We start from the raw sequence: 12,484 nt of genomic DNA, 5'->3' as shown, positions 1-12,484 counted from the left end.
GAACCAGACAATGACCCATCCATGCGTCCAACCAGCCAACAAGCCATCCATGCGTCCAACTAGCCAATGAGCCATCCATGCGTCCAGCCAGCCAGCGAGCCATCCATGCGTCCAACCAGCCAATGAGCCACCCGTGCATCCAACCCACCAGGTAGCCATCTGGCCACCAGCCAACCAGCCAGTGGTCAGGCAGCCAGCCAGCAGCACTATCTGCCCACCTCTGGCCGGGCGCTGGGACCTGCCCCGCCCTCACCTCCTTCCTGCAGCCCCATCCTCGCATGTCCTTTGTCTCCTGGGCTCTGTGCTGAGTGGGGACATCTCCGTGTGTCTGCGCCGGTCCCCTGCCCGCTGAGCCCTGACACACTCATGACAGCACACGGGCACTGGACACCTCCCAGCCCATCCCCGCCCAGAGGCACCTCCAGCGCTGGGGGTTTTGAGCCTGTTTCCTGCCCAGCCTGGCACGGAGAGGTGAGCGTCATCTCCTGCCGGGGTCATCTCCACCTTGGGGTCGGTCCGTGGTTCCTCCTCCTGCTCCTGCACTGATCTGTGCTGCTGCCGCATCTCCTCAGGCACCCACAGCCTGGAAAACTCCTCGTTAATTCCTCCTTTTAATCACCTCTGTCTCCCGATGAGGTGGTCGTGGTGTCCTTTCCCAGGGATGGAAGTGAGGCAGGTCGGGAGGCTGCGTGGCTGGGGTGGCTGGTGTCCCCCCTTGGGACCGGGTGACAGCACGGCCAGGGGCTGCGGGGCTCCCAGCTGGCTGGGTGCTGGCTGCAGGGACGGACGCACGGACACCTGGGGGGGACAGAGGAACGGAGGGACGGAGGGAGGGATCTGTGGGTATGTGGATGCATGGAGATGTGGATGTGTTCATGGATGGATGCATGCGTGGGTGCAAGGACGTGGGTGGATGGATGGATGGATGGACGGATGGATGGATGGATGGACAGGTGGATGGGCGGATGGACGGACGGACGGATGGATGGACGGACGGACGGACGGATGGGTTGGTGGGTCAGTGGGTGGATGGATGGACGGATGGATGGAGGGATGGATGGAGGGATGGAGGGATGGATGGATGGAGGGATGGATGGATGGATGGATGGATGGATGGATGGATGGGTGGATGGATGGGTGAGTGGGTGGATGGATGGGTGGATGGACGGATGGACGGATGGATGGATGGATGATGGATGTGTGGATGGATGTCCCCAGGGTGGTGGGAACCAGCAGAGGAAGCCCCAGGTGGCAGCTCAGCAGACCGGGCCATCTTCCCAGCTCTGCCCCAGCGCATGCAGCCCAGTCTCCCACTGCCCCAGGGTGTCCTGCCCACCCTGGTCGGGGGCCAAGGGCCCAGCCCTGCCCCCACTGCCCACAGCCGAGCATCCCCCTCCCACTGCCCCTCCCAAGCCCCATCCTGAGGCACGGCGTGATTTTGGGGACAGCACCCAAAATCATCAGGAACAGCTTGCGAACGCCAGCTCCCTCCCCCGGCTCGTCAGCATGGGCCAACATGGGGGTCGTTCGTTATTTCCAGCGCCAAGTCCTAATTGCTGCTGAGCCATCAGCGCCGCCCGCCCGAGCGAACCCACAGCAGTGGGTGCCACGCTGCCACGCAGGCGCGGTGTCCGTGTCACCCCCGGCGACGTGTGGCCCTACGGGCAGCATCTGCAGCACCGCTGCACCGTCGGGAGGGGAAACTGAGGCACAGCAGAGCGCCGGCCCCCACGAACACCCCCATCCCCACCCGCCGCCCTCGCCCTTCCCCAGATCCTCCTGAATGAGCTCCCCAGCGAGCGGCGGGGGACACAGCCCCCACCCCAGCCGGACCCGCGCCCCCGGAGCAGCGATCGGGGCCCCCTCCCCGGCTGCCGCCGTCCCCTCGCGTCGCCCGCCCCCTCCCGCGTCGCGCCGGCAAAGCAAACAGCCGTGGGCTGGGCCGCGCATCGACCCTGCGGGAGCTGCTGTTTGCTCGGCCTCTGCAGGGGGACGGCGGCGGCTGGCGTCGAGCAGAGCTGCCACCGCTGCCACCGCCGCCACCGCCGCCACCGCCGCCACCGCCGCCACCGCCGCCACCGCTGCCACCGCTGCCACCGCTGCCACCGCTGCCATTGCCAACACTGCTGACACAGCTGCCACCGCCGCCACCGCCGCCACCGCAGCCACTGCTGACACTGCAAACACTGCTGCCACCGCCGCCACCGCCGCCACTGCCGCCACCGCTGCCACCACCGCCACCGCCGCCACTGCCGACACCGCAGCCACCGCCGCCACCGCCGCCACCGCTGCCACCGCTGCCACCGCTGCCACCGCTGCCATTGCCGACACTGCTGACACAGCTGCCACCGCCGCCACCGCCGCCACCGCAGCCACTGCTGACACTGCAAACACTGCTGCCACCGCCGCCACCGCCGCCACTGCCGCCACCGCTGCCACCACCGCCACCGCCGCCACTGCCGACACCGCAGCCACCGCCGCCACCGCCGCCACCGCTGCCACCGCTGCCACCGCTGCCACCGCTGCCATTGCCGACACTGCTGACACAGCTGCCACCGCCGCCACCGCCGCCACCGCAGCCACTGCTGACACTGCAAACACTGCTGCCACCGTTGCCACCGCCGCCACCGCCACCGCCGCCACCGCTGCCACCGCTGCCACTGCTGCCACCGCTGCCACCGCTGCCATTGCCGACACTGCTGACACAGCTGCCACTGCCGCCACCGCCGCCACCGCAGCCACTGCTGACACTGCAAACACTGCTGCCACCGCTGCCACCGCTGCCACCGCTGCCACTGCTGCCACTGCGAACACTGCTGCCACCGCTGCCACTGCTGACACTGCTGCCATTGCTGACACTGCTGACACAGCTGCCACCACAGCCACAGCAGCCACCACAGCCACTGCCAACACTGCTGCCACCGCTGCCACTGCCGTCACCTCCCAGCTTGGTCCCCTTTCCCACCCCTGCGCTCCCAAATGTGGCCCTTCGGAGGCTGCCACGCAGTTGCCCGTCCCTGGGTGTCTGGAGCCACCTCGGGGGGCTGCGCTGCATCCCTTCTCATGCAGGGCTTGGGGACAGGGACAGGGGACACCCTGGGGTCTCCAGCCAGGGTCACCTGGAGTGTTGTCCCCATCTGTAGGGTGCTGCTGCCCCAGGTTGGCGTTGAAGCCATCCCAGCTCTGCAGCTGGGTTACAGGGACACAGCGTGGGGACGTGGTGGCCTGGGGTGGTGGCCATGCCGTGGGGACGTGGTGGGCTGGAGTGGGGAGGTAGCCTGAGGTGGGGACGTGGTGGCCCAGGGTGGTGGCTGTGACGTGGGGACGTGGTGACCCATGGCCAGTGAGGAGGCCTGGACTGGGGACGTGGTGGCCCAGGGTGGTGGCCATGCCATGGGGACACAGAGGACACCGGGACCAGGGATGTCCCCTGACCCTGCGGGTGAGACGAGTGCCCCGATGCGAGCGGGGCTGCCTGCGTCCCCCGTGTCCCCACCCCGGGCACCCCGTCCCCACGCAGAGCCCCCTGCCCACCTGGGCCACCGCGGCACCGCGCCGGCGGGTGACGCACGCAGCCCGTGACCTCGGCGAGGCGTATTTTTAGGCACTCGTTAAAAAAGAAAGATAACGAGGAGTTGGGGGGGGCACACACGACAACGGTGGGGAAAAGAACCAGGGAAGGAGCTGGTGACACGGCGGTGACAGCGTGGGGGGGGACAGGGGGCTGGCAGTACCCCCGCCCGAACACAATCTGCCCCCCCAAGCCTTGTTAAGCCCCCAGGAATAATTGCCTCCTTGAAGCCGGCTAATTGATTTTTGCACGCTGATTAAATTAAAGCCTCTGCGGGAGCTGGGGGGGCGCGGGGGCGGTCGGTGGGCTGCCGAGTGTCCCCCCGTCCCCCCCTTTGGGCGTGGGGGGCTGGCGTCTGTCCCTGGGCCTGGGGACACTCCGCGGGAAGGGGCTGCACCCCAGGGTGGGGTTGGTTTTATTTGGGGGGCGGGGGGTGACGATGACCCCGCGGACTCCCCGAGGTGCCACCGGGGTTGATGCCACCTCGGTGTTGTCACCCGGGGCCCCCAAAGCCGTGTGACGAGCGGCAGCGGGGGCAGCCCCGAAGGCTTCTCCAGGCCCATGCGTCCCCCCGGTCCCCGCTGCCCGTCCCCCCCCGGTGCTGTCACCCGCCATCGCGTCCCGCTGTCCCCGCCAAGGCTGATGGTGGGCGACAGAGCAGGAGCAGCCGCGTGGCCCCGTGCCACGAGCGCACCGGTGCTCAGCCCCACGCGGACGGCCCCGCGCGCGGCCCGGCAGTGGCACCCGTGGGTGCCCGCGTGTCACCCGCGACCTTTGCCGCTGGCGGTGACGCGGGTGGGTGCTGGGCCACGCGGGTGGCCCCCGGGCTGTCCCCAGGCGTGGGGCCCCGAGACGCCACCCCCCGTGGGAGGGGGAGCGGGAGGGGGGGTGGCCGTGGGGGTGCTCCGGGGACCGTTCCCCGTGGGTTTGGCCCCGTGGGGACGCGGGTCCCGGGGTGTCCCCAGCGCCGGGGCACGGAGGCGACGGAGTCCCTGGCGCCGTGGGGACGGGGGGGGGGTGGGGGGTGGGGGGGCGTGGCTGGGCGCGGCCACGCGGGGAGGATCCACGCGGCGGAACACGCTCCACGCCGGGGGGGCGGGGGGGGAGCAGCGCCCGGGGAGGGGGGCGGGGAGCAGCCGGGGCCGGCGGGACCGTGGTCCCACGCAGAACCCGCGGGTCACGGCTGGGGCGGGGGCGGCGGCGGGGGGGCGTGGCCCGGGAGGGGGCGTGGCCCGGGAGGGGGCGTGGCGCGGGGCGCACCGGAGCCAGCGGAGCGCAGCGGAGCGGAGCGGCCGCCGCCACCCCCGAGCCCCCCGCTCCCCCCCCCGCCGGCACCGTGCGCCCCCCCCGCCGGCACCATTCCCCCCCCCGGGCCACAGCGGGCCCCGGCCGGGCGGCGGCTCAGCCCGGGCCGGAAAACTTTGCTGGCGGCCGCGGCGGGGGTGGTGATGGTGCTGGTGCTGGTGGTGCTGATCCCGGTGCTGGTGAGCTCCGCCGGGCCCGACGGCCGCTACGAGATGCTGGGGACCTGCCGCGTGGTCTGCGAGCCCTACGGCCCCGCCGCTGCCCCCCCGCCGCCTCCCGCCGAGCGCGGCCCCCTCCCGCCGCCCTCCACCCTGGTGCAAGGGCCCCAAGGCAAACCGGGGCGACCGGGCAAACCGGGACCGCCGGGACCGCCGGGAGAACCGGGACCGCCGGGACCGGCCGGGGCGCGGGGTGAAGCGGGACGACCGGGACCCCCGGGACTACCGGGACCGGGGGCTACGGGAGCGGTGAGCGCGGCTACCTACAGCACGGTGCCGCGCGTCGCCTTCTACGCCGGCCTCAAGAACCCCCACGAGGGCTACGAGGTCCTCAAGTTCGACGACGTGGTCACCAACCTGGGCAACAGCTACGACGCCGCCTCCGGCAAGTTCACCTGCGCCATCCCCGGCACCTACTTCTTCACCTACCACGTCCTCATGCGCGGCGGCGACGGTACCAGCATGTGGGCCGACCTCTGCAAGAACGGGCAGGTAAGGGCTGGCCGTCGCGGCTCCCGGCCCCACCACGGGGACAGGGGCACCGGGGAAGTGCGCTGGGTGCTTCCTCGGGGGGCCCTGCCCTGCTTCTGGCCCCGGGGATGAACCCTCGGGGTGCCACATCCCTCTCCCGGTGGCAGTGATGGGCTCTGGGTGCGTCCCTGGGGTGCCCCGTCCTTCTCCCAGCACCGGGGTTGCACCCCCGGGGTGCTCTATCCCTCTCCGGATGGTGATGAAGAGCTCTGACTGCTTCCCTGGGGTGCCCCGTCCTTTTCCCAGCCCCAGGGATGCATCCCCGGGGTGCCACATCCCTCTCCCGGTGCTGACGATGAGCTCTGGATGCATCCCTGGGGTGCTCCATCCTTCTCCCAGCCACGGAGATGCTCCCCCAGGGTGCTCCATCCCTCTCCCAGTGCTGACAGGCTCTGGGTGCGTCCCTGGGGTGCTCTGTCCTTTTCCCAGCCCAGGGATGCACTCCTGGGGTGCCACATCCCTCTCCCGGTGCTGATGACGGGCTCTGGGTGCGTCCCTTGGGTGCCACATCCTTCTCCCAGCCCCGGGGTTGCACCCCCGGGGTGCTCCATCCTTCTCCCGGTGCTGATGATGGGCTCTGGGTCCGTCCCCAGGGTGCCACATCCTTCTCCTGTCCCTAAAGACGTACCCCCAGGATGCTCTGTCCCTCTCCCAGTGGCGATGATGGACTCTGGGTGCATCCCTGGGGTGCTCCATCCTTCTCCCAGCCATGGAGATGCACCCCAGGGTGCTCCATCCCTCTCCCAGTGCTGTCGATGAGCTCTGGGTGCATCCCCGGGGTGCTCCATCCCTCTCCCGGTGCTGACAGGCTCTGGGTGCGTCCCTGGGGTGCCCTGTCCTTTTCCCAGCCTGAAGGATGCAACCCTGAGGTGCTCCATCCCCCTCCCGGTGGTGACGATGATCTCTGGGTGCATCCCTGGGGTGCTCCATCCTTCTCCCATCCCCAGGGATCTACCCTCGGGATGCTCTGTCCCTCTCCTGGTGGCAACGATGGGCTCTGGGTGCGTCCCCGGGGTGCTCCATCCTTCTCCCAGCCATGGAGATGCACCCCAGGGTGCTCCATCCCTCTCCCAGTGCTGATGATGGGCTCTGAGTGCGTCCCCGGGATGCTCCATCCTTCTCCCGGCCACGGAGATGCTCCCCCGGGGTGCCCTGCCCATCTCCCGGGGGGACATGATGGGCTCTGGGTGCACCCCTGGGGTACCCTGTCCCGCTCCCGGCTCCAGAGGTGCATCCTCGGGATGTTCCATCTTCCAGCCCTGGAGATGCACCCCAGGATGTCCCATCCTTCTCCCAGTAGCGATGACGGGCTCCGGATGTGTCCCTGGGGTGTCCTGTCCTGCTCCCAGCCCTGAAGACGCGTCCCCAGGGCCCCCCATCCTTCTCCCAGCGGCAGTGATGGGCCCGGGGTGCACCCCCAGGGCCCCCCGTCCTGCTCCCAGCCCTGGAGACGCTCCCCCGGGTGCCCCGTCCCTCTCCCAGCGCTGGGGACACGCTCCGCCACGCTGCTCCCGCTGCCCTGATGTGTCCCCAAGGTCCCCTCGGTCCTTCCCTTGGCCCCGCAGACGTGCCTCTGGGGTGCCTTGGGGGTCCCCGCGGTGTCCCCGGGGGGGCAGGGGTGCCTTGGGGTGTCCCCAGGGGGGACAGGGCTCCTCCGCAGGGGACAGTGTCTGCGGTGGCCTGGAGGGGGACAGCGCCTGCCCTGCTTTTGGGGTGCTGCACCCCCAGCCCGGAGCCGGCTCTGCTGCCGCTGTGTCAGGAGAGACGTCCCCATCCCCGGCCGGGCTGCGTGGGGACACCGGGGGGGGGACACCCCGAGGCTGGCTCCATCCCCGACCCCCCACCCTGCTCCGGCATCCCCCCCCGCCCCCCTCCATCCCCAAATCCTCCCAAGACGCAGCCTCTCCATCCCCGCAGTTTTGGGGTGACCCCGAATCGCTGCTCCTTCCCACGCCATGTCCCCCCCCCGGCCACCACTCGAGGCACAAGACGTGGCCGTGACCCCCGAAATGCCACCCGAGCTCCATCCCCTGGGGTCTCACCGCCGCCGCCAGCCTCGCCGGGATTCATCCCGCTCCACTCCCGCTTCCCGTCCGTTCCCCCAGCACCAAGCCCCCCCGCTGTGTTCCTGCCCCAGGATGCGACGCCGGATTGGCCCAAAACGGAGTCAGCACCCAAAAAAAGCCGGGGGGGAGGGGGGGAAGTGGGAGCCCCAGCACGGCCCCTGCGCTGCACCCCTCGGCTCTGAGAACCCCCGAGCCGGGGCAGGAGCCGCTCAGCATTTTTTCTCCATCCAAACAGCTTCAATTTTCTTTTATTGGGGTTTTTTTTGCCCCCCCCCCCAACTCCAGCCCCAAATTTTGGGGGGGTCCTGGTGACGCTTGGCACCGCCGGCTCTTTCTCCCAAGCAGCATCCGTGTAAGCCCGGGCTGAGCATCCCCAAAAAACCACCTCACCCCCTTTTTCCTCTCCTGAAATATTTTCAGGGACCCCCCTCAAACCTTCCCACCGCCCCCCGCCGAGCTCCGACTCCCCCAGCTCGGTGGGGGTCGATGCTCCCGGCGCTCCCGGCTGAATTTCCAGAAGCTACGGAGCCCCTCGTTGAGAGGAACCGCGCTCGGTCGGGCGCGCGATGCAGCTTAATTAACCGGTGGTTAATTACTAACGAGGAATCGCCGCTCCAATATCTATAAAGCAGCGGCTCGGGAGGCGGGGGAGCACTTCAGCGGGCTGGCTCCGGCGGGAGAGTTTGAAAAAGAGACCCCAAAAATGCCCCAAATAATTGAGAAATGAGGTTAATTAGGGGTTTAATCAGCCGGCGAGGCTGGGGGGGCCGGGGCTTTCGCGGGGATGAGGCTCGATCTCGGCATCCTCCGAGGGAATCGTAACTTGGGGGGCCCCCTCCGACCCCCCGCTTTCCTCCGGGCGCTGCCGGTTTCGGGCGCAGCCCGTCACCCCTGCGTCAGGGCCGGAGGTAATGAGAGCCAGGGGACCCCCGGTGGTGGGAGGGAGCTGCTGCTGGTGGTTAATTAGCATTAATTATTTGTATTAGTCTGTAGACGAGCAAGCGGGGCAGCGGGCTGGGGGGCGATGCTGGACGGACGGACGGACAGGGAGGTTTTGGGGTCCCTGTGGCAGGGGTGACCGTCCCGGCTGCCGAAGGGGTGGGCGGCCGTGCCACGGCCTGGGGGGGGACACAGCCCCGAGGGGGTCCCCATGGGTGGGGGCCTGGGGACGGTCCCCAAGGGTCCCTGTCTGCCCAGAGCCCGCGGGTGCTGCCGTGGCCCCCCCACGGCTCCCACCTCCGCGGCCTGCGCACGGCCGTGGCGCGGGAAACGGAGGCACGGAGCGGGACAAGGGAGGTGAGGCCATCGGGGGGGGACGTGGTGGCAGCCCCCACCTCCTCAGCCACCGCAGTGCCGGGAGCAGCTCAGCCCGGCCCGGTGCTGCCATTTATCTTCCCTGGTTAGCGTGAAGGGCTGGCGGGCGCGCGGTGACGAGGCGGCTCCTTAACGAGGGAAGACGGATGGAACTGTGCGGCTCTGGCTGCGGCAGGGGGGGATGATGGCGGCAGAGCCCAGCGCCAAACGGCTTTTCCTGGTTGTCCGTCCCCACTGCTTCTTCACCCTCTTCTTTTCCTTGGCACGACCCCAGGCCAGGCAGCATCCCCGGGAGACTGGGGTGTTGTCACTGACAGATTCCCCGTGTCTGTCCCCTCCCAGGGACCCTCGTGGTGGCAGGGTAGCCACAGGGTGACTTTTAACAGGGTGACAGCGTTGGTGACAGCACAAGGGATACGGCTGCGTGAGTGAGAGCAAGCCCTATGGAACTGCCTGCTGGGCCATCAGTAGGTTCCAGAGTTAACAGTGTCTGAACACGCCGTCCCAGGCTGCGTGTGGACTTGGGGAGACGCAGCTGCGTTTCTGAGGATGAGAGGACCCCTGGGACCCCTGTCCTGGGGGCAACGGACAGGACTCCATGGGGACACCCCTCCTTCCCCCGCCAGCTCTGGGACCCCGCAGCCGCTCAGTGGTGCCTCCCCCCCAGGCACGAGCCAATTAAGAGCCCATTCTCCTCGGCTGTAATTAGGAGCCTCTTCTCCCCGTGCATCGCTGTTGCCTTTCACTTGGGCTCGTCACTGTCACCCCGCGCCGCGCGATCTCCCCGCCAGGCGCCGGCGCGGATTTGATTACTCAAATCATTCTGCTCCAGCCACGGCGCTGCTTTGCCAGGCGGTTACGGCACCGCCGGCTCTGCCGGCACCTCCTGGCCTTCCCCTCCGGCACCGAGGAAATATTTATTCGGGGGAGCATCTCACCCCGCAGCGGGTCGGGATCCGGGCGAGCAGCGAGGCTTGGTGTGGGGGGGTTTGAGCTCAGCCGGCTCAGCCCTCACTGCACGCTCGAGGGTCCCGGGACGCTCGTGGGAAGATGTGTGGGAATGCGCCGGGATCAGCAAGTTGGTTCAGGGCTGGGAGTCGGGGTCCTGCGTCCGAGTCGGGGTCCTGCATCCGAACTGGGAGCTGGGGACCTGGGGCTGAGCCGTGGTCCCGTGTCAGAGCCGTGGTCCTGCCTCCGAACTGGGAGCTGAGGTGCTGTGTCCGAGGTGTGGTCCCGCAGCGGAATCTGGAGCCGGGGTCCCGTGTAGGAGCTGTGGTCCCACATCCAAACCCGGAGGCAGGGTCCTGTGTCGGAGCCGTGCTCCTGTGTCCGGATCTGGAGCCGGGGCCCCGTGTCTGAGCTGTGTTCCTGCGTCTGAACCCGGAATCGGGGTCGCATATCAGATCTGTGGTCCCACATCTGAATCCGGAGCCATGGTCCCACGTCTGAGCTGTGGTCCTGCATCCAAACCCGGAGTCCGGGTCCCACGTCTGAGCTGTCATTGTGCATCTGAATCCAGAGATGGGGTTCCGTGTCTGAGCCGTGGTCCTGCATCCAAATCCGGAGCCATGGTCCCACATCTGAACCCAGAGCTGTGGTCCCGCATCCGAATCTGAAGCCACGGTCCCATGTCCGTGTGGTGGTCCCCCATCCACACACAGAGCGTGGTCCCATGGCTGAGCCGTGGTCCCACATCCGAACCTGGAGCCGTGGTCCCATTTCCCTGCTGTGGTCCCACATCCAGGCCGTGGTCCCACATCCAAACCCGGAGCCGTGGTCCCACATCCAAGCTGTGGTCCCACATCTGAATCTGGAGCTGTGGTCCCATGCCCGTGCCGTGGTCCCACATCTGAACCCGGAGCTGTGGTCCCACATCTGAACCCAGAGCTGTGGTCCCACATCCAAGCCGTGGTCCCACGCCTGAGCCTGCCGGGTCTCCGGGCGACGCTGGGCGCAGCCACCTCCAGCCACCCGCTCGCCCGTGGGTGGGGACCCGCCGCACCCCCCGCCGCCCCGGCGGGCCATCTCCCTGCCCGCGGGCGAGCTGGGACCCTGCGCGTCCCGCGGGTGCGAGGGCCGGGCACGGGGGCCGTGAGGGTGACGCGGGTGTCCCTGCGCAGGTGCGGGCCAGCGCCATCGCTCAGGACGCCGACCAGAACTACGACTACGCCAGCAACAGCGTCATCCTGCACCTGGACGCGGGCGACGAGGTCTTCATCAAGCTGGACGGTGGCAAAGCCCACGGCGGCAACAACAACAAGTACAGCACCTTCTGCGGCTTCATCATCTACTCGGACTGAGCCCGGCCCCACGGCGTCGCCCCACGGCCCCCCACGGCGTCCCCCCGCAAACGTCCAGCCCCGCGGCCTCTCCCCGCGGCATCCCCCGATGACCGGCCAGCCCCACGCCATCCCTCTGCCGTCGTTCGGCGCCATGGCGTGTCCCCCCCGTGCAAATGTCCAGCCCCATGGCGTTCCCCCCATGGTGTCCCCCAGTGCCCACCCAGCCCCACGGCGTCCCCCCACCGTGCTCCGGGCCATCTATGGGGCTCCGACCCCCCCTTTCCCATCAGCTCACCCCACAGCTGCTAATTTGGGGCTTGGAGGGCACGGGGGGCTGGCCAGAGGCTGGGGGCTGCACTGCCCCACTGCACCCCGGTCCCCCAACCCACCACGTCCCCATCTCAGGCCACCTCCCCACCCCAGCCCACCACGTCCCCACGGCATGGCCACCACCCCAGGCCACCACGTCCCCACGCCGTGTCCCTGTAGCCCAGCTGCAGAGTCGGGATGGCTTCAACGCCAACCTGGGGCAGCAGCACCCTACGGATGGGGACAACACTCCAGGTGACCCTGGCTGGAGACCCCAGGGTGTCCCCTGTCCCTATCCCCAAGCCCTGCATGAGAAGGGGTGCAGCGCAGCCCCCCGAGGTGGCTCCAGACCACCAACCCCCGGGGCGCTGCCGGGGGTCCCCGCCGCCGTGTATATATGTACAGATGTCTGTAGGGTGCCCCCGCGCCGGGGGGCTGCGCTGGGGGGGGGGACACCTCACCGCCCGTCCCGGGGTGCCTCCACGGTAAAGCAGAGCTGTGACCTGGCCTGTCTGCTGTCTGTGTCCCCACGGGGGCAGAGCCGATGTCCCCACGCCGGGGACAGGGTCCTCCTGCCACCCCCCCCAAACACCCTGACCCCTGCTCGGCCCAGCCCGGGGTGCAGGGGGGGTCCCCTGTCCCCAAGGCCCAGCCCGGGGTGCCGGGGGGGGTCCCCTGTCCCCAAGGCCCAGCCCGGGTTGCCGAGGGGGGGGGGTCCCCTGTCCCCAAGGCCCAGCCCAGGGTGCAGGGGAGGGTCCCCTGTCCCCAAGGCCCAGCCCGGGGTGCCGGGGGGGGGGGGGGTCCCCTGTCCCCAAGGCCCAGCCCGGGGTGCAGGGGGGGGTCCCCTGTCCCCAAGGCCCAGCCCGGGGTGCCGGGGGGGTCCCCTGT

General features: G+C 69.2%; 1 protein-coding gene across 1 annotated transcript; it reads left to right on the top strand.

Moving 5' to 3' along the window:
- The first annotated feature begins 4,905 nt into the window (after positions 1-4,905).
- Positions 4,906-12,096, top strand: LOC142364283 (C1q-related factor-like). The gene is made up of 2 exons (XM_075443590.1): positions 4,906-5,586; positions 11,126-12,096. The coding sequence occupies exons 1-2, from the start codon at positions 5,020-5,022 to the stop codon at positions 11,303-11,305; spliced, it is 747 nt and encodes a 248-aa protein (XP_075299705.1). The 5' UTR covers positions 4,906-5,019; the 3' UTR covers positions 11,306-12,096.
- The last annotated feature ends 388 nt before the right edge of the window (positions 12,097-12,484 follow it).

Source organism: Opisthocomus hoazin, chromosome 26 (genome assembly GCF_030867145.1).
Source record: "Opisthocomus hoazin isolate bOpiHoa1 chromosome 26, bOpiHoa1.hap1, whole genome shotgun sequence".
Classification (NCBI taxonomy): Eukaryota; Metazoa; Chordata; class Aves; order Opisthocomiformes; family Opisthocomidae; genus Opisthocomus; species Opisthocomus hoazin.
This window is presented reverse-complemented; position numbering and strand designations above follow the sequence as displayed.